The sequence below is a fragment of the Haliaeetus albicilla genome, chromosome 1, assembly GCF_947461875.1.
Source record: "Haliaeetus albicilla chromosome 1, bHalAlb1.1, whole genome shotgun sequence".
In the NCBI taxonomy this organism is placed as follows: domain Eukaryota; kingdom Metazoa; phylum Chordata; class Aves; order Accipitriformes; family Accipitridae; genus Haliaeetus; species Haliaeetus albicilla.
The window spans coordinates 68,399,196-68,424,910 of NC_091483.1; the positions used below are offsets into that span (position 1 = coordinate 68,399,196).

Sequence of the window (25,715 nt, forward strand, 5' to 3'; positions counted from 1 at the left end):
ATTCTGTGCTAATAGTATGTATTTATGGTTTTAAAATTAAATGGATTTAACTTCACAGTTGAGAACATTTAAAAGTGATGTTTACTAAAATATGACAGAAAACATAAATGAGTTTTCTTAAATTTTCTCTCATTAATCACAATATTCACAGAAAATACTTACAAGTAGGCACCTAGCTCTCCTACTGAAAGGCAAGACCTCTTTCTTGATTTAAATGTTGAAATAAACGAGGGACTGCTATTAGAAATGGCTAGTAATTTCCTCCATAAAAAGCACCTGCAATAGTATGCTAGAAGAAATGTATATCATTATTTTATTGCTAGACATTATCATTGAAGACCTGTAATAGAAATATCAGGTCTCCCTTTATCACTTGATAGAAAAAGTGATGACATGCATTATACCATATGGGGATGGAAGCAAGTGAGTACACATATAGAAGAGTGCACAAAACAAACTAATTTATCCCCTTTGAACAGATAACTTTTCCTGGAACACTTCTCAGTATGGTTATGAACAGCAATGTTTTTCTTATAGATAAATAACGTAGACAGGTTTTTAGGAGAGATTCTCATCTCTTCTGAACTTGAGCAGATTTACTGCATCACAGTTTCAGTAAGGATGGATCAGTATTGCTTCAGTTCATGTATTCCAAAACTTTGTTATCCTTTAAATGTTTTATTTCCTGCAGCTGAAATAGTACTGCATCTTGCATTGGCATGCTGTGCCAATGCTATATCATACCCCTGGAACTGAAGCTAGTCTGGTCCTGTGGACTGAGCTTCCAGTTAGCCTTTGGAGTGCCTTGTGTGTCCTAGAACACTATGCTTAAACTGCATGCCTGGACTCAACTAAACTGCTGAAATAAAGCGCTAAATATAGGTTCCCCCGTATACTTCCCACCTTTCTCTCGGTTTCTTCCAGCTCTTTTCTCAGGTCTGCAGTCTCTACTGTAGGGCAACATGGCAACAGCAGCTGATTTAACTTAGACAGACTGAATGGATGTCCCCTTGCCCCACCTTATATGGGCCTCTGCTCAAAATATTACTGTTGTCTCAAATGTAGTTTAAATTCAGTGAAAAGGTACTGATCAGTACACAGAAGCTAAATATACTAATTTGTGTGGGGAAAAAAATAAGGTCAATCTCATAGAGGCATCTGAGGAACTTGTCATGAATAGGTTAAACTCCCTTCTTATCTAACATGTTAATCAAAAGAAAAATAGGAACTAACAGAAAAGCAAGATATCAATGACCTCGAGTAGACATTGTGATCAAGAGAAGTTGCTACAAATAGAATTCAAAAGCAAGTAATCTTGTGAATAAGAGTGTGAGAACAGAAATGAACTGTTTCAGTTGTACGTTCTAAGCATGTCCTATATTATGCATTAAAATACCTTGCAGAGCTCTGTGTGGTATTGAAGATGCTATGTAGTAAGACACAAGGATATGAAGTGCCACCAAACTACCAATTTAGATTTGGAAATCGTGAAATAATTTTCACTTGGCATTGTGCTCAGTACTGGCTTGTGGATGTCAAGCTGATGTGTGGCTGTACTATTTTTCCCAGTATTTCCAGTTGTGGACTTAGTGTCAGTGGAGTCAGTGATCCTTCTCACCTTCATATGGACATGTAAAATTCTGCTGTGACAGCTAATTCATTAAAACTTCAGGACTAAAAGAACTGTGAATTGAACAGACCATCAGATATACATTGTTTACACAGTTATCTAATAAAACCAAACCTGTTATCTTTTAGGTGCAGGAGGTCAGTAAAGATCTTGGGGTTTGTATATCTGCTTGAGATTGCACCTATCCTGCAGCTATTGCAACCATATTGGCTGCTGCAGCTTTGATTCGTCTGCTGTGGCAAAACTACTTTCGCATTGTCACCTGACTTGTCCTAGGAAATTTACGTACACCCAGGCAATCTAAGTGCTGTGGCTGTTGGAAAAGACTTCTATACAGAAGACATAAAAACTTATATTTGGCATAGCAGGAAGAAGTATTTCCCTATATTTAAACAGTACATTGCCTTTTTGAAGTAGATACCTGTAAGCTAACTTTGTAGGGCTCAGGATTAGTGAACGAGGAGACCAAAATTATAAAGAGAAGCTCCTTCATCACTGTTGAAAGCCCAGCATGCTGCCTTCTTTTATGCTTTTAAATGTCTTATTTTAATTTCAAGCTGTGCTCTAAACTAAATTTTTCACAAAACACAATTGTACCTCATATGAAGAAGGTCATTAGGTGCAGGGCATTACGTTATTTGCTTCAGTTGGCTGTTTGGACAGATTATTCCTTGTTTTTTAAATCTCTCATCTCAAAAAATTAACATATTTATTCTGAAGCTTTAGGAACTTCAGGGGTTTTTTTTTATACTTTTTTACTCTTTTTTTTTTTCTTTCTTAATTCTGTTTTCTGCTTTGTTCCCAATTTATCAGTCTCTTTGGCTTTGATCAAAATACCGAACAGCCTTTATTTTTACCTTTTGGTCTCTTGAATTTGAGAGGTTTAGTTTAGTTTTTTTAATACCATTATTCTAATCCAGTTCTTCATTTTAAGGATGAGGGATTTGGGGGCAGGAGTACATTTAAGATAGATCGGTGCCTCCTTGATGACTCCTTGTTCAGTCTTTGATCTTTTCTTGTGCTGTGGTCGCTTGTTACAAGGGAATTGTCACTAGAGCTACTTAGGATTTGCTGACATGTAAACCAAAAGATCTTGTTTCACTTCTTACACACTATGATTTATAACCAGCTTTTGGTCTAAATATATAAACAGTGGGATTAACATGATTAAAATTATTTTTTCCTTCCTGATTAAAGATTCCTGCATAATGTGTCAGGGAATCTGAAAGGAAACAACTAGGTGTTCTAAAGACTATTTTCTACCCAGGCGAGTAGAAGTGCCACTTCAGGATCTCTGTTCCTGGGATCTCACTGCCCTTCTTATTAGTCACCACTGCAAAGTTCTTCAGAGTTCAGGTCCTTCCTGAATGTGTTCAGTAATCAATTGTTTGGGATGTTGGCTAATTAATTACACTAGGCCATACTAGATGCAGTGCTGTCCAGTGTCTGATTCTTCCTTTCCCTGTTCAATATACTGAAATATGTATTTTAAAGGAAACTGAAAAAATTTAATCATACATAGTCATTTGCACCACCAGTGGATGCATGGAAGCACAAGCAAATTCAGTGTCACCTTTCAAAATAGTCTAAAGAGTGTGTATATGGGGAGTATATAGTATGTGTGGCCAGGCTTTGGGGCCAGCCCTATTAAGAGCAGAGTTTAAGCATGGTATTAGAATGCAGTCTATGCATGGATGTGCTGACAGGAGACCAGTCAGGGGGATAAGTATGTCTGAATTGGGGGTAGATGTCAGTTCTTCAACACTTAGGAGCATAAACAGTGAGCAAGTAAACTTCTTAATCATGTGCTTGTGGAGGTAGCTGAAGACCATTTAAAATGTCTTATAATGGAAAGGGTTATTAAAGCTATACTGTATTCTAACTGAAAAACAAGTTTGTGATACGCTTATCACCAACACTTTGTGGGATGTGTTACATTATATCAACGTTACTAAGGATTGTCATGATGGAGAATGCAGAACAGAGATACATTTTTCTTCCCACTTTACTCTTCATCATGCTAAAGCAGAATAGAGACATTTTCTTTTGCCAGTACCTGCGCTTTCTATAACTGAACACTAACACTGGTGGCTTGTCACTGTTTCCCCAGATTCACAAATACAGTAATTTACTGTCCCTTTATTCTTTTTTAAGAGCATGATGTCCATAAGTGTGATGCTAGGGGTGTAACCTCACTTGCTCTATAGTTCACCACATCATCTAAGAAGTGGCAATACATGGTACAGGAAATTCCCCTCACTTGTACATGTATTTTTTTTAAACATAATACAATATCAAATAAGTTCATAATAAATGATGAAACATTATTGGTGCATATTCTGTACTCTGAAATTTTAATTGGTATTTAGAAGTGATTACCCTTGGTTGTTTTGGATATCCTGAAGCCTTTTTTGTCCTTGTCCATGAGTGTGAGAAATGAAATGAATTTCTGAATCATTTGGGTTTACTGTTGAAGCTGCTGTAAAATGCCCTTTCTCCCTTGCTTGCATCTCTGACAATCAGTTGATGAGAAGGATGAGGATGAAGAGCAGCTGCACTCATTCCTCTCACTCTGAGCAGCCTTGAACAGCTGTGGCAGCAGAGATAACAGATTAGAAGGGAGGCCAGTGAGAACAAGAAAAATGAGCGGAGGGGAAGAATAGGTGTTAGCCTGTCATCCAGTCTCAGAAATTAGTGGGGGGAAAGTGTTTATTATTAAAGCATAAGAGGAAATTTAAGGCCAACAACGTCCCTTCCCAATTTAATCCTGTGGACTGGTGAGCTAACATATACTGAGCAGGTAATAAACGGCTGAAGGATTGGCTTGAGACATGCTTTAATGTTTAGGCCTGAATTAAGGTCCTTACTTCGTGCTTCAGAATTTCTATCTGTACAGGCCTCCCTGGGATCTGAAGTGCTGAAGATGGGATCTGTGTGTTGTCTTACGCATTGCTGATCAATGGTGTGTCATGGCAGTGTGGAAGTATGCAATGTGGGAAATACAAGATGAAACGGTTTTGAGACTTCGGTCAAAAGTCTGAAAACTAGTGATTATTTTTGCGTCACTAATGGTTGTGGTAGAGAATATAGGTCAAGGAATGCTAGACTGCATATTAATCCATTGGTGACAGCACCAAGTGATAATCTCATAACTAGATTTATCAGAAAATACTGTGTTCTGGTAATTTGGGCAGTATTTGGTGAATTCAGAAGCATAGAAGAACATACTTGACTTGTTGGAGTGTTGTTGGCAGGAAACCAAGAAATTAGGGTTAGGACTTCACCTATGTCCTGGTTTTTCTGGTATTTAAATGTATTTTACTGAAGGATTTCCTTGTTTCTTCCCCCATATATATGCCACTTGTTCTTTTTGGAAATTTGTGATTCCTCTGACCCTTCCCCAGCCCATACTGAGATGAGTTTATGTACCCCCAAATGTGCCTTTTTACATGTGTGCATGCAATCTCATTCTTCTTTAGTTTTGTGTGCTTTACGTTCCCCTCTCCTGGAGGAGTTGTTCTTTGCTTTTCGTTCCCTTCCTTCAGGCTTGCCAGTATATTGAAACCTCTTTTTTGAAATGAGGGGTATTGTTATACTAGAAGATAGTAATTGCAGCCATGAACATTGTTGTTGGTCTGTAGTCAGAGATGATGGAAGCTGCTGACACAAAGTCAAATGTTTTTTTGGCCAGGTCGATCCTCTTGTGTTCTTCTGAACACTTACTTCTATTTCTTGTGTCCTAAAACCAGTAGATAGAACCGCACAGAATATTTGAGGTGCTTAAGGAAATGAACCCTTTGGATTTGGAGCTGACTTGCCCAGAAAGAAATTACTATCCTGGTGATTAATGGGTGTAAGAAGCAGTAACAGTATCTTCACAGATTTTCATAATAGTTCTGTCTTCTAAAAAGACTTCTTCGGACTTGCTAATTTGTGGTGATACTACATTTTAGGTTTTACCCCATTTTTCAATAATACAATTTCATGGAGTTTTTTTTAATAAGTTAAAGATGTAATGCTTCCTGGAGCAAGCTGTATGGGTCATTTCTGGAGATAGGGCACCAAATAGAAAAAAAGACCCTGCCTAGTCTGGGAGGGCAATTCATAGGACTCCATCTCAAGTCAGACTGCTTTTGTGTTATAGTTCTTATGGTTTTGATAACTGAGCTGATGTATCCTGCCGTTCCCTTTTAAGGTGGCGATGTGAAAGACTAGTAGGAACCTTCCAAATAAAGTGTAATAGTTGTCTTGAAACGCCTTTTTTTTTTTTTTTTTTTTTTTTCCCCTACTACTGGACCCAGTATGTAGCAATTTGGATATCCGTGATCTGTAGAACATGAAATTTGCCTTGCTTCTAACTTGGAATGACAGACAGGTGTATTGTCTCCATTTTTGCACCAGGAGGTGCAGGTTCTTTTTGAGTCCCACAAGAAATGCACAGATTTTATCAAGGAAGATGACTACTTTATTAATACATTAGAAAAGGTGATAGCAAGTCACAACTTAAGTCCCTTCTGATGCTGGGAACCCTGAGCTGATGCAGCTGATGCAGGACGTCCAGTTAGGCCACAGCATACTGCAGAGATCCTGTCTGTGGTGAGATTCCCAGCATTCCATCCCCTCCCCTTGAATCCAATCGAGTAATTTGTGGAAAAGACTGTCTAATCCAAGACTTAATAAATGGTAGAACCTCAGAATGAGTGTATGCAAATAAATGTTTCTTTGGAGTTGACAGCTTATTTTTTTTTAACTAGATATAAAGGAGAGGTTCACCAATTATGTGCTGCTACTAATTGTATGTCTAAGAAATATGGAACAGTTCTCATGGAATCCAGGTGAGTAAAGTAGTAGAAGAACTAAATACAAAATGACAAATTTCTGTGCTATGAACAAGTATTATCTCTTGCTTTTTCCTCAATCTGAAAGATAAAGGTAACCAGGACATTTAATAGAGGAATCTTAATTTGTCGAATACCTTAAATTCTCATTTTTGTATTTCTGGCTTTCTTGTAAGAGTGACTCTACTTTCTGCTAGAAGGATATGCTGTTATGCTACAAACATGCATAGTTATGTTTCAGTTAGTGTCCTGAATGATTTTGTCTCAGTCCTTCCCTTTCCTTGGAGTACATTGAGCATGACAGATCCCCTAGAGAATTTATTTTGTGAGGCTAGTGAGATTGAAATTTGCTAGAAGGTTATCTAAAAATTTCCATTCATAATTGAATATTGATTATACTTAGGATTTTAATGCCATATTGAATAAATATTGAGTAAATTTTTGATTTTTATTCTATTAAAACTTTGTTTTAATAATTTTGAGCCCTGATCTATGTGGCATATTTTGCCTGAATGTTACCGGTCTACCTAAATTTTACCTTAAGCATCTAAAACCGCAGGTGCTCTGTCTGTTCCTCATACATACTGAACATCTACTATCTAGTATGTGCAGAGGTTGGCTTCCTAGTAGAGAGAAAGCTTTACTAAGCAAAGGCTTTAGAATCTGATCATAATTGTGGTGTGATTGTGTAGTACTGATAAGTTTCTAGAACAACAATGGAATAAGCAAGAACTTGCACACTACGTGCTGTATGGTGATGTAAAGTTTACAGACTCTTCAGATTCTTGAGGATTTTTCACCGTTGAGCAAAAGTGTTATAATTTTTGTTTTGTACACTGGCATCAAATTAAATGGCCTAACTTGTTTCTTCCCAACCTTCAGATCATCTTTGGGTGTTATTCCCAGATGTTTGCATGGTGGTTGCTTCAGAAATTGCGGTGGATATTGTGAAACATGCCTTTATAACAAAATTCAATGACATCACAGCAGATGTAGGTATCCTGTTTGGAATGTGGAATGCTATTTTAAGTTGTAGTTTATTTTGCTAATATTTTTTTAAATACTAAAATTGGTTCCAGTGCAGAAAACGTAGAAATTGTTTTATTTATATATAGGATATCATTTGAGAAAGCTTGGTAATTTCCTGATACGATATACTTCTGAGGATCTTTATAATGTGGAACAAACACCTTTGCTTCTAAATGAGTAGTTCCAGATCCATAAATTATTGAAAGTGTTGTGTAACAGTTCACTTAATAACTACAATTCACATAACTAGCAGATCATTTTGTGAAGTGATCACTAGTTAAGTTGACAGAAGGTTACTTATTCTACAGTCTAGACAGAGTTTGTACCTTTTCCTAACAGAATGGATTGTAGGTTAAAATTCATGCTTTAGGAAAAACAGATCTTGTGAGGCTGCTGAACCTCTGTTGTTCTGTGTGTGCTAAAGGTGGAATCTGAAATCAGAGATATATTTTTCCAGTGTCCCTGGAGCACTAATATGAAGTAGGTTATGTTAGTTTTCCACTCCTGAAATTTCTTAGGCCATATATATTAGGCAGTCCTTCTTTTAAAGTAGTGGATGAGGTTACTTTTTGTGTGTTGGAGCATGATGCATTGGCCATTTGTCTTGTGTGTTGTGTGAATTCAAATGCACTTGATAAACTTGTGAAGAGATGACTTAGTGCTTTTTCACTATTAAAACTACTTTTTTAGGAAGTGAGATCAGAACTTGGAAGTGCAGTCTTTTTCAGCATCTCTAAAGTAACTACATTGTGCAGTGTAGAAACAGGTTTAATAGATGTACTTAATAAGCTCCCTTATGCCAGAGGCATTTATGCATGCCCTACTTTCATATAGAGAGTGTGGAAAAGAGCAATAATGAAGTCATGATAGCCAAAAACATAGCATGCTTCAGTGTGCTGAAACAGCTGGAGAATGGGGATAGTGAGTGACAATTTTGCAAGGTTTATTTAACAAACTTCGTATTTTTTGTATGCAGTTCTAAAGATTTATGGTTGCTAGGTTGGACTTTTTCAGAAGTCTTGAACACCTGCAGTACAAGTTGCCCTGCCATTTATCCTTAAAATAGGTGCTTTTCTGTCTCAATATGCAGAACTCTTAAAAGAAAAGCTTCATTCATCTTCTGATACAATTTGCTTTTTTCACGGGATCACTTGCTTAGTAAGCTCTCTCATTTGTTTAATTTGATCCCAGTGCTACCATTTGCGTAAAACAAATTATCAACTGTAGGAAAAAGTTAATGTGATTTCTCTTACTTTGTGTTTCTGATGATCCTCAAATTCATTAAATGCTTTATAAAGTCTCATTCAATTCCTAAAACATAGCATAGTGTTGTTTGTTTATTGTATATACATGCAAGTTACTTTATTGCAGAAATACAGGCTCATCTGTTGAAGTGTGCAGTTAGACCTCAGAAAAACTGCCTTTGACTCCTTCAGCCTATGCATAAGTGTTTATAATATTTTACAGAAATATTTTATTAATATCTCTGTTGCTTCTATAAAGTGTGATAACAAATTAATCACACATCCAATGTGCTGGATTTTTTCCAGGTCTACAGTGAATACAGAGCCAGTCTTGCATTTGACCTTGTTAGCAGTCGACAGAAAAATGTAAGCCTGAAAATAAAGGCATTTTCTTGTATTAACTAACATAATTATTGGGGGTGGGGGTGGGGGGTGAGGATTGGAACAAACACTTAAAGAAATACATACAGAACTGTTACACTTCTACAGCACTGAAATTCTACCCTGCTTTTTTTAATATGAGACAACAGGAATATTTCCTTGTGATTTATGTTCTTATATTTATCCAGTTGTTCATGTCAGTTCAGGCTTTATTTAATATATTGTTGAGAAGTCTCTTCCAAATACATTTATAGTCAGGGGATGGTTGTAACAACTTTGACATTTTTGAGATATATGGGAAGTAAGCTAGCTTAACAAGATGTTCTTGAGATAATTTTAAATTACTGTTCTTTTTGCTTTATTTTAACTGTATTGAATCAAAATACAATATTCATTAGGAATTTATTTTTTCACAGACAGCATGCACAGAGGTATAGGGATGTTTGTACCATGCATGTTACGGTTGTGGCATGGGTATTTACAGAACACACAGACTACTTGTGGTTTTTGTTAATGCTGTTTTCTGGAAGACTATATACAGCACACCTTTCCTGGATAAGTCTCTTAACTATTAGTGAGTGCTCTTGGATGAGTGCTCTAACTATTAAATGAACATTATTATAAGAATTTATGTAGTTTTCTTGGGCATGTTTAATAGCTATTGCTAGGAATGCAGTAATTATACCTCATAAAGAAGTTAGACACCTTCAATTACAAATAATTAATTATTAATAATTTGTTAATTAAAAAAAAACGGTTTATTAGTTCTGAAAATCCATTACTCTTTGTAAGGATCCTCTGTGGAAAATGAGGTAGCATCATATAGGCACTAACCTTGGCATGGCGTTCAATACTGCATGAAAGGTGACATGCAAAGTAGTTGTGTTTTAAGAGTTCCAATGTAAACATATTTTCAAAATTATTTTAACACAGTTATCCTGAGGCTAATTATAGATGTTTGTAGAATGATTTAAAATTGCTAGTGTGATGGATAATTGTTCTTTTATCCCTGTTACAGGTTTTTCTGTACAGTGTTTGAGGATCAAAGTCAAATTAATACAAAAAGGTCTCTAAGCTGGTAATAATATACAGATGAAATATAGCCCATTTGGATTCAGTGTCCTAATTGCTCTCGATTTAGAGATTTGTATTATATTCCAGTTGCTCTTGATTTAGAGCACTGAAGCTAATCTTACTGGTCATGGTAGTATTATATTTTTGTCTGAGAGTACAGCTATCTGCATTTGAATTTCAAAATGTGAATAGATACACTTTACAGCAGTATAGTGTTTGTTAGCAGAGATTCTTATCTAGAGGGTGTGCCAAGCTAAAATAAGCTCATTCCTTTGCATAAATAGTTCATTATTCTTCCTCTTTTTTTTCCTAGGCATATACAGATTATAGTGATTCAGTTTCCAGAAGAATGGGTTTCATTCCTCTTCCACTGGCTGTTTTAGTAAGTTGTATCTTCCCTATCAGTTCTCTGTCAATAAGATCTCACTTTGAGAATATATGCCTGTGAGATGGCTGGCTCATTTTGATGTTTTGAGGATAAAATGATCATCTTAAGTAACTGAAATGATGCTGCAAGGTTGAGTTAGCATTCAGTATAACCTATATCACGTACTAATTATGACTTCACGAATGTGTTACTGTTTATCAGCCTTTCATAGAAAATTGAAAATATATTAATCTTATAGAATTTATAAGCAGTTGAGTTGTAGCACTGGAATTAAACTACATCTGTGCTTATTAAACATTTATTCCTTTTGGCAATTATCCTGTTCATTCACTCGGAATAGTCAAAGCAGCTGGTTGCCAGAAGGTTAGCAGTAGTGTACTAGTTTTTTTAGGTTTTCCATAGGAGTCCTTGTGGTTGTCCCTGTAATGGTATGTTTAATGACTAAGTTTTCTTTTATATGGAGCACTGAGCTTCTGAGCTGTTGTAGAATACATGATTCTAAAATAGCTGACCCTGTTACATGGACATGCTGCTATAAAATGAATCACTTAATTATTGGAATTGTGTCCACATGCTGTCTGTTCTGAATTAACTATTGCAGAATGTTTTCTGCAGATAGCTGCCACACATGTGTAGAGAAGCAGTAGTTATCGTAATACTGGGAATGTGTTCTTGCTTTGCCAGCAAAGATGCTAATTCATAATTTTCCTGGAAGAATATCAATATGAGTTAACTTTTGAATGTAATGTTCTCCCATAGAGATGGGGAAAAAGATTATTGACAGGCTTTGCCTAGTTTTTATCCAGGATTTTAAAAAACCAAAACCAAAACCCTCATAATTGTGATCATAGTCATGATTTCTTTTATTAGCAGTACATCCAGTGAGAATTTGATTGAAGTGCTTTTTTCAAGTTAATTGTGTTCAGATATGATATCCTGGATGCTAATAGGTTTTAAACAAACTGAAGCGCTTTGCTAACTTTGGAACCCTAACTGTGAAATACCGAAGTAAAACTGAGATTTCAGGATCATTTGTTACTGAAACTTGGGATTCATATGCCTAGTTCACAAAGCAATTTTGTATTCAAAATGTTAGCATAGTGCAAAACACTGATTGTCTTTTACTGCATCAGCATCCCTTGACATTTTCCTCAAAAATTGTTAAGTCTGCTTCCAGCCCTTTACTTTTGTGTGTGGGGGGGGGGGTGTTCACTTGTTATTTTACTTGGAAGTCAGTGGTGAAGGAAACTTTATCAGACTGTAGTTTTGGAAAGTTGCAACTAGGTGCTACTATAATACTTATTCAAACCAAAATCTTGAATACTTAGTGCTACCAAGGGAGGCATTAGAATAAGTTCTATTAATGTAAATGTTTCTACTTTTGTCTTGAATTTACCAAGTAAGAAATGTCTGTTAAAATATTCTATAATAGTTGTGTGCTATATGTTTTAACTGTTTAACTTTTATCCTTAAAACAGCTCATCAGGGTCGTAACAAGCTCAATAAAAGTACAAGGAGTCTTAGCTTATGTTTGTGTTGTGCTGTTCTACTGTGGGTAAGTAAATGCACACAGCTGAAAAGTATTTACCATTATTTGATGAGATATGTGAAAAAAGCTTCTGTTGATACTTCTAGGTCTAAGTGTAAATGCAGTTTATGTTCAGTAGAAGATAAATGTAAAACACCTATGCTCACAAACCAGAATTGAGAGTGCAGATTGGTCCCTAAGTACTGTAACTGCATTGGGGGATTATAGCCCTCAATAAGTAACTTCAGTAATGAAAATAACTAATGGAAAAATGATTGAAAGAATTTGACAGACAAGCACCATACCTCTGCATAAAAGGGGAAATTGAATTCTAAGGAATGAAACTTCCCGTGAAAAGAACTAAAGATACAGTATGCCAACAAAAAAAAAAGCAGTTTAAGTGCTCTGAGCAGATCATGAATTCTCTCTGGTAGTTAAATGCAAGGTTTCTTTGTGTTAGGAAACTGCTATATGGAAAAAAAAGTAAATGCAAGGCTTGCCTTTCCTGGAAGGGTGGGGTCAGTAAGTAATCTTAGTTAAGGAATATAATGTCCTATGGCAATTTGTTTTCCAAAACTGATGATTTGCAAGTATCCCTTCACTGCCAAGTCAGTTTATACTTGTGTTATCCTTAACTTCTCAGTAGTCGATACGTACTTCTGAGATGCGTTTAGTTGTACTATAAATCCAGTCTAGTTTGCCTGTCTTGAGGCACTTGCTGGAGACTGACTATGTGGGTATGGCCAGTTTCTAGGAAGGCTGCATACTGAACTGTGTCAGCGTTTGTTGTCTCTCAGTACTGATTGATACTGGGAGTCCTCCTAAAACTGATCATCAGGAATTAAGTGATTCAGATTGCTGCAGCACAGAGAGCCTGCCTACAGTATTGTGGGAATAACTCTTCCAGTGCCCTGCCAAGTTGTGTTTGTAACTGAAGGCCACAAGGCTTGGGAAGTAAAAGGCTTCTAGGTCTGGGTCAGTGGTTCAGCATGTAGACCAGAAGAGAGGAGGCTGCTGTTTTACAATACCTTCTGAAAAGAACGGCATTGCTACACATTTTTTATGAATAGGTAGACTCTTATCTCTAATCTGATCTTGATCAGCAAAAAACGTAGAACTTGATCTGATGTGTCTAGTCCACATCAGTGTAGAGACACATCTCTTTAGTGTTGGATAACTAGGACTTTGAGATACTGCATATAAGCCAAATATTAAAATGTTAGCCATATTCCTCTGCACCATACTTCGATTTCTTCCCCAGTGTACCACATGCTGTGCCCATGTTTTCCCTAAAGCCAGCTCTATATAACTGAAAGCACTAGTCCCTGATCATCACATTCAAGCTGTGGCATACCAAGCTCAGCACCTTTATTCTGCTCAGTGTTTTTTCCTTTTTCCCAATACATGTAATATTTCCCTACATCTACCATTGCACTGCTGCAGCCCAGCCGTGGATTTTTCCCTGTCTCTGTGGCTTGGAGGATGGAGGGCAGGAAGAAGTAGTGTGATTAACATGAAGGATTAAATGCTGCTCTTCGAAGGCATAGGTCACAAGAGTAAATACATTTTGGTTTATTTTGTCCTTATTGAAAAGTAAGAACAGATTTTTACTTCTGCCATGATGTTAAATGTGGAGCTAACTCACCTCTTGCACCTTTCAAGTAATTTGTGTTCTGAATGTAAATTTCAGATTTTCATCTGATTAGTAATGATTAGTAATATCATATCTGTGCTATGTGAGAAACAATGTGGTAAAATCTGAAACAGTTAACTGGGCAAAGGATTGAGACTGTAATATGGAGGACATTGGTTTGTATTAATATTTAACAACTGTAATACTGTAAGTTATACTATTAAAGAGTCTTGCCCAGCATATGAAAACGGAGTTTTCTTTTTCTAGGATTTTGTACAACTGCAAACTTACATTGTTGTTAGAAATTTGAGCCTGGAGTGGACTGGCAGAAAAGAATAAAGGAGAATTGCTAGAAACTCCTGCATAGTTTTCCATGAGAAGCTGGAACTGATACAGTGAAGTGTTGATTTATGGCCTTTTTAACTTCTAATCTCATTAAATCATAGTGAAATTATGCTGTAAACTCCTACTCTCTCAGAACAAAAGCTTGTTACATAAAAAGTGTAGGAAAAAACATCTCTAAAACTTACTAAACATGGAGGAGAGCTTCTCAACTCTCAAACAAAATCTTTCCCAATAACCTAATAAAATTGTAGACAATTGCAGCTTTCAACTTGTATAAAATGATATCTTCTTTGTGGTTGCTTGGATGCTAAAATGTCAGTTTCTTCTGAGTACTGAAAGTGGCCTGCTCTGCTCATTCTTCCATTTCTCTAAATTTCTTTTACCAGTTAAATGTATTGCATAGAAATCCCTTAAAAGTGCAGTGTGCTTTGTTTTTCTGCTTGACAAGTTCTGTTTACATTAATGCAGTGAGAGATAGTGAAGTTGCTGCTGAAATGTGCTTGGGTCACTTTATGATTAAGTAGTTAGACCTGCTCCATGGATCTGTGAATGTTCACTTCAAGTCTGCTTTTTAGTCTGTTAGTGACGTACTAATAAACAGATTTTTCAGAGTGGAGAATGAATTTAGAGTCTGCATTTCATTCACTTTTGTTACATAGGTTGATTTGTGTAGAGGATATTTATGTTCATCCTACAGAGAATAGATTTCTTTGTTGTTCTGTAGTGAGCCTTCACCTGCTTCACCTCTGCTTTCACCCTGGAGTGGACATTGGTCTGTGTGTCATGTAATACTAGTAATGGAACTTAAATTTTACAAAGCTTATTTGAGTTGTAAGCACTTGGTGGTAGTTGAAACCTTCCTGTTCTTCAACTGAGAAGACAGGTATTAAAGGGACTTAAATGATTTGTTGAAGTTTGTGCTGCAAGTTAGTCATAATAGAAAAGGAATCTGCCGTCAACTGGACTCTGCTATGATGGTAATGCAGTGCTGCCTCTTTGGATTTGTTGAGTGTCATGGACTGTCTTTTGTGATGTGAAAAAGGACTTTTTATGATTAGCCTGTAATTTGTGAAAGCTGGATACTTGCTTTCTTGTGGTTCAAAGTCCACTAGTGATCCTTGGCTGAGCACACTTAAGGCTACAATTTTAACAGTAGTGCAGTTAATTTGGACTCGCACTGTTGAAGGCCCTTCTTAGTTCTCTATTTAAATATTTGATGTATTAAATGGCTGCTTAACTGTCCTTGTAGTCCTTTTGTTAAACTATGATAAAACTTGTTGTTTTTGTTAAGAAAAGGAAATTACCTTTTGATGTTGTATTGAAGGGATTTAATTTGTTAGCTAATCCTTCCAAGACAGCAGTAACCATATGCAATTATTTTAATACGAATAATTGCAGTATGAATAATATGCAATTATTTTAATATGCTAATGCAAATATGTAAACAAATACTTTTATTTTTTCAGGTTAATATCTCTGAAAGTCCTTAACAGTATTGTATTGCTGGGGAAATCATGTCAATATGTAAAGGAGGCAAAAATGGAGGAGAAATTATTCAATCCTGTCCTGACTGCCACCCCAGGGAAGCCAGCTGGCAAACAGCAAAGCATGTTTAAATCTACCCAAGGTAAGGCTAACTGCCTTGTTTTGTTTTTAACTGTAATGATAATTGCTTTCAGACTAAATTTAATATTAAACCAGATGTATGACATTGCTGCACAGTAAGCCTGTTGCTGGACCTTAATCGTACTGTATCACAGCTGTGAACACAAGTGTGTAAATGTAATAGAATTTATTGCTTTTAGTTTGTGCATCTTCTTTTGGTTGCAAGTACTGATCTTTCTGATAAGATCTCACCCTGATATGTGGAGGTGATAGAACCATCGGAACAGTAGCACGCTTTTGTTTGAAATCATAACCATAGAATGGTTTGGGTTGGAAGGGGACCTTTAAAGATCATCTAGTCCAATCCCCTCTGCCATGTCACTACACAAATAAGGAAATATTTACACATCCTTTCTGGCAGTGCTGAAGCTTAATGAGGAAGGAACCTGTGCATTTCTTATGGAAATTAATGTAAAACATGGCACACAATAGGTATAATTACTTGTAGTTGTCATGAACACATTAATGAAAAGCTTTCTGAAATCCAAATAGGAATTTCGGCTGGTCTCTACTCGCTTCATTTCAAGTCTGTGCAGCATGGTTTTCTCATATAGGTCCTCAGCATTAGTGGTTAATATGTAATTGGAATGGGGCATCATTATGTTCCTATGACAAGTTATAGAAGGAAACAGAAACCTTCATTGTTCCAGTCAACTGAATTGGATTGTATATCTTCCTCTGTGAAGAGCTCAGTGAGAGCCCTAGAGAACTTAACAGTGAGGCTTTTATTGTGTTCGCTCTATTGCTTGCCAAAGACTTGAACAGCTTGAAATGCAAGGTGCTTATTAGTCGTCATAGTGTCTCGCCAGCAGTAGCAGAGTTAAGAATCTGTCAGTGTTTTAGTAGTAAATCTCTCTCTCACCTGTGTCAAATCACATCAGGCAGAAACTTGGTGTGGACATTTATTTTTAAATAGCTTAAATTTAAAGGGTTACTTTAGTTTCTTGATGAAAGAATGTAATATGAATTGGTCTGAATGTCTTTTGCATTTCATTAGATGACTGTCATAATGATAATGTTTTAATTAAACGTTCTAGTACTACACTTGCATATGAGACTTAAGTCATACTTACTCAGATTGACCCTTAAACTTACTCACAGTAAATAAATCCTGAAGCCTATTTTTAGCTGAAGCAGCAGCAATTTTACCAGGTCAGTCAGCAGAGATGCTTATTTCCTCAAATGGAAAGATTTTGATTGAAAAGTAACAATCAAAAAGCTTTTGCTGATTTTATTTAGAAAATTCCTAACTTCCATCAGTGAAAAAGCTAATTTTTAACAGTTTGGTTGGGTTTTTTTTAATACTTTTTAACAGCTCTTTATTTACTAGAAACCTCAATTATTTGAAAGAATGATGTTACCTTCCCCACCTTCTGTGTATTTGCTGGGCTCTGCAATATTGGTTAATCCCTGTGCCCCACTTACCAGATTTTTTTTCCAATGCAGTCTCTCAACCTATCTCTTAGTAGAATGAGGGTGAGGGAACTAATCTCGTCTACTTTCTTTCAGCTTATAATGTGAGTCAGTTTATTTTCGTAAGAGTTTCCACCTCGTCCACAGAAACAGTTTAAAATTTTGAAGGATAAAATTTCATACTTGCTTTTGAAGGGTGGAAGTTCTAATTACTGGTAATCATTTATAGGCTGGCCAGCTTTCTCTGGAAGCTGCTGGATTAGAAAATACTTACCTTTGTAGCCAAGTTCTACAATTAGCATTACTTGTCTCCTTTCTCAATGCAAGTTTAGTACCTTTGACTTGCATAAAACTATAGAGAGTAATCCATGTACCTTCAAGTAGTAGATGGTATACTGTGAAGACATGCTATACAGAAATAAGTTTTTGTAGTAATTTGGATAATGCTGCCATTCTGACAAAAAATGTTCCCTTGGGCTGATCTGCAGTACTCTCCACATTAGTCCAATTTTTTCAGATTCCTTTAGAAACAATAATACAGTCTTTACGAGGAGATAGTAAATAAGAAAAATTTATTTCCTTGTCATTTGCTTGTGCATTTTAATTCTTTAAATGTTTTAACAAAATGTGGAAACAATACATGGATATTACTTAAAAATGTCCTGGGTTAATGGAGCCAGTGTTCAACTCCACTGAAGTAAGAGGCAGGAATAAAAATAGACATCTTTAATAGAACTGCTTTAGGAGCCAGTGCTATTAAAGTGTGTAGCAGTGCATGAGTCATTTATTAGCTATCCCTAGAGAAGCCAGGTTTATTCTACTTATGTAGAGGATTAAGCACATCTAGTTCCTGCTACAGAGATTCCTTTTCTTCATTTCAGTTGAAAATATTTGTGTGATTCACACAATGACTGTCAAAATCTCTTTGCCTAAGCCAACAAAAATGAGTATGTAAAGCACAAGAATGCAGTGTGTGTCCTAACATCTGCTGCTTATGCTCTTGCTTGTTATCTGAACTTCTGTAGAATTAATTTTCTGTCCTTTTACCAAATTAGAAAAGGAAATCTCTTATGGTAAAACTAAGAAGAGGCAGTGGCTTGGTAGTGGCTTCCACAAAGCATTCTTCTCTTGCTTCTGCTGATTTGATACAGCACACTTTCAGGACAGCTTTGGATGAATCTGGATGTTACAGATGCATCAGTACGTCTGTGTTAAATTCATTATTATCTTTGTGATTGTCTTCTGTTCCACCAGGAATTTCCACAGATGAAAATGGATCTACATCAGTTACCAATCAGCCTGTGCATCAGAAGGAGAATATGCCATCTTTACTTGTAACAAGCAGTTCTGATCAATTTCTGACAACTCCTGATGGAGAAGAAAAAGATATAAGCCAAGACAGTTCAGAATTAAAGCACAGGTCTTCAAAGAAGGACTTGTTGGAGATAGACAGGTTTACTATTTGTGGAAACAGAATTGACTAAGTTTTTGGGGGGGTTTTTTTTGGTTTTGTTTTTTTTTTTTTTTAAATCAATGTGCTAAGGATACTGAGCTGTTGGGACAGCAGATGCTACCAGAATGGACAGTTGCCCCAAAAGGCACATAAATATTTATTTAAAAACTTAAATTATTAATGGCAAAAAATATTAATTTCTTTCTACAAGTAACTTGGCTTGGTATCTGGTCAGGTCAAGTAAGTGATCTTTAACTTGCCTCTTGGAAAATGTGGTGGATCCTGAGTCTCTAGCCTGGTGGCAGAGCTGCAGTATCACTTTTCTGGAAAATAGACTGGAAAAAAAGCATAATCCTGTTCTGCATTATGAAACCATGCTTCCAGAACATACTACTTTTCATGAAGGGTTCCTCCAGTGTAAGGATATTCCTGGAAATGTATGACAACTTGATCAGAAGCTTGCCTTTCCAGTTAACCTTGTTTTATTAAACATCTGCAAGCAGAATTCAAAGCTTGTGCTTATATCAACAAACGCGTAAAGCATTGGTACATAAAACAGTAAGTCAAGATAGTTATTCTTGTCAACAAAAACCTTTTCAAGATGTATCTTGAAAATCTTGTAATCAGAATAAAATTTTGCCTTTAAATGAAAGACTTACTGCATACTATTTTATCTAAATACTAAACACCAAGGAAAGATCACCGTAATGAAGGTTCTGCTTAACTGGGCAAATATGAAGCATATTCATTTCTTGTGTTGTGTGTCCTGCAAGGCAAATTATTTATAAAATTATTTTTAAAAGCTGAGGATTTTTTGTTGCTGTAGGAAAAAATAATAAAGGGGCATTTATATTTGTTGAGGAAAGGCAGTGTTAGTTGCAGCAAGCAAGTGTTATGCTGGAACTTTATGTATGGCATTAACACGGCAGAAAAGAATATTACACTGTGGTTTGGGTTTAACTGATAATAGTGACATCTGTGTATTAACTTGCCTGAGAACATGCCTATAAAAGCTCATACTGACAATCAAATCAGTTATCCATTTTAATTGATTCGGTTTAGACAAACTTAAGTAGATGGACTGGATCTTTAAAGACTGTTTAAGCATTACAATGCATCCTAATTTCTGGTGTGAGATGCAGTTGTGGGAGAATTGATGAAAGATGGTTTGGAATCCTCAGATGAAGAATGGAATAAATTTGAGCTCAAAACTTAGGCTGGAGACTTGTATCAGAAGAGACCCTTTAGTTAATGATAAATTCTTCATATATTGTTAAAACACAGCATTAACTTCAAATGCCTTTCAGATATTTAAGTAAGCACCAGTTTCACTTTCCAAGGGAAGGTATCATAAAAGTACTTCAGTGCTGAACAAATGAAGACAAAATTTGCTCTTTGCTAATTTCGTAATTTGTCAGAGTGGGAAAGCCAAAGTTTATTTGCTTTATGAACATGCGAAAGTTCAATGTATATGCTAATCCCTGAAACTTGCAGGACTACAGTAATATAGCAAATGGAGACAGTTGGACAGAGTTATGTGTCTGAGCAGACTTGGTAATGAGGTAGCTTTGCCATACAGGTTAGCATGGTCTGCTCTGGTCGGAACTTCTTGCTGCAGTCTTTCAGCCTCTCCTATCCCATCAAGAGTAGCTGGAGTAGTGGCCAAAATCTGTGGTTACTGTTCAGGGATGAGAGTAAAAAGAAGAGAGGACTCGTGCTGGGGAAAAATATGAAATTCTTTAATTTTTGATGTATTTTATACTAATTGGAGATGTTCACATTGAAATTCAGATTATCTGTCAATTTGGTGTATCTTATTTTTTAATTATTTAGCAGTTGCTAAAGAAAGCTTGGAATTGCTTTCATATTTTTTTTTCTGTTGAATGACATTCTGTATCAATTTTATAAGTGCATCTTGTGTGAAACTCAATAAAATTCAATTTTGTAATATTTGTTTAAAAAAGGAAAAGTACAGCGTCGACATTTCTTTCTTAGTATTCAGGTTGGTGAACTTGCGATGTATTTACTATATTAAATTCTGATTTCCATAAAGTAAGATTCTTGCAAATGCGTGACAGGAATGCGCATAAGAACTGTGTTATCAATGGCTTTAGTTCTGATTTATTTCTGTAGCAGTTGGTTATTGCCGCTTGTAGGAAGAAGGTATTGATGCCAGCCTACTATTAATTTGTTTTTTAAAGGCAAATCCCAAGTAAATGAAAAAATATGTCTTCAGGGAGTTGTAATTTATGTAGTCAGTTACTAGAGTTGGACTAGTTAACACCTACGCAGCAAAGCCAAATGTAACTGCAGTGTAAGCTTAGGCAAATCCTGTCCTGAGGATGTGACAGTAACAGTGAAAGGGCAATGGCTAACTGCACTTACGTCCAAGTCCTGGCACAGATCCTCGTCTTGAGGCTGGGAGCCTTTGTTGCTTTGTTTTTACACTTGAATTGTGGTAACTAGATCTAAAGCAGTATAGCTGGGCTTTGGGATATGGCTCTTACACCTCCGTTTGTGGTGTAGGTGTAACCTCATTGACTTAGGAATCACAATAATGCAAAGGTATACTTGAGGCACCAGTTATAGAGGTCACTGCAAATGCAACACTTCCCCTTAAACTCTCTGAAAGTCTGGTAGGGGCCCAGCTGGGTATGAAGATTCATTGTTCTTTCTTGCTTCAAGCTCTCTAATTGTTCTCATGTTTTTGTTCGTGATTAATAGGGATTCCTTGAGTATCTAGCAGTGCATCTTTAATGAAAGGTCACAGCTGCTTCTCTCACCCTGGGCGGTCCTCTCAGAACTCTAGAAGTAGCTGAGGGGAAACAAACCACAGGGGTAAAAAAAAAAAAAGAAAAAACAAAACAGCAACACCAAATTTCTCATCTATAGATGCAGTTCTTTATTTCTTTAGGGTTTTCTTGAAAAGCTCCTGTCTTAACAGTGAAATAAATAAGAGCATCAGAGGTTAAGCAGTGAATAAATTGAGTTCTTCAATTCATAAATCCCCCCCCAAAATAAAATCTAGGCAGTTCTGATGCAAGCAGTGATATTTCAACTAAAGTCACAGTTGCCAAATTAATTCCAAAAGCACACTGAGTGCAGTGTATATTCATAATTAGTATTATTCATTATAGGAGCATTAAGGAGCAACTGTGTTTTCCATAGGATTATTTAATTAATCTTTCAAAGCCTTTCAGATGTTCATCAGCAGAGCAGAATTTCCCCTCAAGCAAAGTAGTTTTACAATCACAAGTACGCTGTTAATTTACTTGCCTCTTAATTTAGAGTTTGTTGAAACTTTTCAACTTTGTCTTGGGTTTTTTGTGGTGCAAAATTTTCTATGTTCTAAGTATTCATTTAGAAGTCTGTTTTTGTAAATCAGCATAGTTGTTGAGGTCACTGTTGTTACAGCCAGTATTTGCCCGGTTGTGGCTGCTACGCCAGCTGAGCTGTTGGGCTACAATTCTGAATCTATTTGGTGGTGGTAAGCAAGGATGAATGCAACTTAATTATAGCGCAGCTGTGATCAAACTCTGTAAAACTCTTGAAACATTGCAACATATTGTGTCTTACAAACTGGGCTACTCTACTGTGATTAAACTAGGAGTTGTACCAGCTGTATCAGTCTTGGGTAATCATGGCTTCAGAAATGCTCTTGACAATTTCTAAACAAAGTTTGCTCGTAAAACTTATTCAGAGTAACTGCTTTTAGAAATTTGGACTACGTTAATTTTGCTGACTACCATGAAGCAAATAGTTTTGTGTAAGTGCTAAGCAGCTCGCAAGGGGGGCTGTAACAAACACTGTGAAAGCACTGCAACAGGACCACATTTATCAAGGAAGTTTTTCTGTGTATAGTGGTGTGAGGTGCTTTGACTATGAAGGCTGTCAAAAACACCTGATGTATCATTTCTGTATATCTCTTTCTCTAGGAGAATAGTTCTTTCATCGGCCATGCCAACTAAGCCTGAGACTGTTTTTTAGGACTTCAGTATCTGTTAAACTCTGATTTAGGAAAAACGCTGCCAAGAGAGGAGCTGTAAGAGGAGTTACAAATATATAACACCAAAGAACACTCTTCAGTAAGCTCACAGCTCTTATAACAGAAAAATCCAAAATTATAATAGGTTTTAAAAATATTTCTCAATTTTGACTAAAACACTGTTATCATGTTTGAGATGAAATAAACTCAGATTTTAAAATGTGCCCTTATTGTAAATACGCTGCCCACCTGTACCTCACAGGTACTATTTTAGGCTCTGTAGACTGTCATTTCTTCCATTCATTACTACTTTGTAGGAGAGTAATGCTGTCAAGCAGAGCCAAGGTTTCACTCTTAATTGGAGGCAGTTTTGTCTTACAGCCAAACTGCAGAAAGTGTTGAGCATCCGGGGAAGAGGGAGAAAGAGGAGTCAATTCTTTGAGTACAAAGATGTGGGTTGCAGCAGCACTACCTTGGGTTCTAATTTTTTTAGGGTGGCTGGTGCAGTTCTATTGTAAACTTTGCTAAATAAATCCTGTATTGAATAGGCAAACACATTGCATGTATTACACATTATATTGCATTTACTACTTTCACATTTTTATATCTGAAATTACTTAGTAGTCTTAGATTGGTGGTATGAGAGGGATGTTGCAAGGTAAGTATATTTTTAATAGAGCAATTTTTGGTGTTCAAGAAAGGCTTAGGTTTTATGTTGGTGTTGCTTCTTGCTGTCCATGCTCAGTTTGTTGGACAAAAGCAGTAATAAGTTTGTTGACTACTTTGAGTATCAGAAAGAGTGTGTTCCTGTGATGCCCAGTCCTGACAGATGCTTATATCTGCTGTTCCTGTTGAAAATAAATTTAAGTATCAAGGGAGCTCAGGAATGACTTGTTTGATGCTTGACAGTTTAAAATAGGTAATTCAGAGAAGCGGAATTGTGTCGTGATGGGAATGCCTTTGATTTACTGAGAAGTATGGCAATGAAACTTAAAATCCCACATTGGACAGCACATTCTTAGGCTTGGTACACCAAATCAAAACAGGAGGGTGTTTGAGTTGATGCTGTTAAGTGCAATCTTGGTCACAGGACTGACTGTCAGTCCAGAATTTTCCTGCAGATTTGATTTGAGCTTGACATTCTTGTTAAAGGCAGCAATATAGCCATCAGCCAACTTCTTTCTGTAGCCAAGGCAGCAGGAGCTGTGCTAAACTATTCTCTTCTGGAAACAGTTCTTGAAGTATCGTGTGTATGTATATATATATATATATGTATGTGTGTGTGTATATATATATGTATGTATGTATCTAACCTTGAAGCTATGGGACCTTGTTTTCAGGTCAGTTAACATTTTGTGCCCTTTGGGCTCCTGCAAGGCATAGCTGTAATGAAAATGAATCTTGTATGGAGGCTTGGCACTAGCTACTGATTTGAGGCAATGTCCTTAATAGGGTAGGAGAGAACCCGCCTATTAGGCTGATCTAAAAATTTGAGTTGCCTTTAGTCACTTAAAATTACTTTGACATTGGAGAAGGAGAGCAAATTCTGCTCCATCTGAGGTAATGGTTTATGGTGCTTGTTTAGCCATTTAGTGACCACATGCTATTTTGCCTCCATGTGGGCAAGAGTAAATTGTCTAGCTAGTTTTTGTGCTAGACTCTCATTTCTTAAAAGCAAGGACTGATGCCCCAATATATATTTAATAAATGATTCTTTACAGTAGATGTTCTGCTAATGGCATCAGAGTCATTTTGTGGAATTGATTTACCTGCTTTGTACATCTTATCTTCAAAATGGAAAATTGTGCGAGGCAAGTTTCAGCTTTTGATCTGAATACATATAATTTCTTTTATTGCTATTGATTTACAAGTCTAGTTTCTAAAACATTAAAATTCCAGTAGTCCCGATTTTCAGTAACGTGGATTTTTGTCCCAAGGGGCCTGAGGGCAGTAGGTGTACTAAGCTCTTGATGTGGTAACCAAACTGCAAACCCTAAGCAACAAAGATACAAGCTCCACAGTTTCATATAACCACTGTAAGGAGCAAGATAATCTCTAGTTTATGTCTGGTATGAGCAGTCCGTGAGAGCAGGAGAGCACAGTGAGTAAGAGAGCAATACACAGTTTGCAGGTCTTACAGTTTACCTTTAATTTTTTTTTATAGTTTAAACACCAAGGAAATGAGCTAGATCTTAAATCTGTTCTCCTTGCTGTCATTTTGGATATGTCAAATTTTCATTGGTTATTCTAGTGTTCAAGGCCATAATCTGCAGCTTTTTTTCTTTCTTTTGTTTTTTTTTTTTAAGACAAAAGACTGACTAAATCTTGTCTGTAGAGGAAGATATTCTCACTGGAATTTAACTTGAGAAGGGAGGGGCTCTTGGACTATTAAAAAAATGTTGGTTGTCTTATATTTATAGTAATTACCTTTTCTTCCTCTAAAGACAACTGGCTTTGGGTTTACCATAATGTTCCAAGTAGCTGTCAGCAGCCTGTGGTGAATAGTGAGATGGGTATCAAATTATCAGCATTATGATTTCACTAATGGATAATATGAGTACAAGAACACCTGGTAACCTTCAAATACAATCCTGCAATGGCTTTAAACCAGAGCTCCCTAATTAATGAGAAGCTATGGCCTAAAAGCCACATGAAACCTGTTAATTCTGTTTAGCATATTGTGAAGTATTTGAAAGTCTTTCCTAGTGTCTTGAAGAGAAATTGTTCAGGATAATGTTTTTCACAGAAAAAATAATCGGTGATTTTTCTCCTTCTGCCTACCGTGGGGTAATGCTCAGCAGACTGGGGCTTTGAAATCCTGTGTCATTTGTATGGTTGCTAATGATCTGCAAAGAATATATATATATGACTTTCATTATAAAATAAAAGAGGGAGGGGGCTGATAAATGACTTCGACCACTGGAAAAGAATGAAATGTTTTAAAATAGCCTGTGCGAATGCAGAACTTCGTACATGAAGTATAACCGTAGAAGTGACATGCATTGGGGTGCACGTTTCCAGAGATGCGTTCATATATGTTCCCAGAGTAGGGACAAAGCGCAGGGTAATATCTTCTTTCGTTGTCATTCCACGCTCCTAAACTGTGCCA

General features: G+C 36.4%; 1 protein-coding gene across 4 annotated transcripts in view; it reads left to right on the forward strand.

The window, feature by feature from the left end:
- The window catches only part of TAPT1 (transmembrane anterior posterior transformation 1), a 48,296-nt gene extending 29,023 nt beyond the window's left edge, over window positions 1-19,273 (forward strand). For all 4 annotated transcript variants that reach the window (XM_069793110.1, XM_069793114.1, XM_009919249.2 and 1 more), the window contains 7 exons: window positions 6,385-6,465; window positions 7,351-7,460; window positions 9,048-9,107; window positions 10,510-10,578; window positions 12,063-12,139; window positions 15,557-15,717; window positions 18,423-19,273. In XM_069793110.1, the coding sequence (XP_069649211.1) occupies window positions 6,385-6,465; window positions 7,351-7,460; window positions 9,048-9,107; window positions 10,510-10,578; window positions 12,063-12,139; window positions 15,557-15,717; window positions 18,423-18,652 (788 nt within the window). In that variant the 3' untranslated portion in view covers window positions 18,653-19,273. The remainder of the gene's footprint in view (window positions 1-6,384; window positions 6,466-7,350; window positions 7,461-9,047; window positions 9,108-10,509; window positions 10,579-12,062; window positions 12,140-15,556; window positions 15,718-18,422) is intronic.
- Window positions 19,274-25,715: the final 6,442 nt, after the last annotated feature.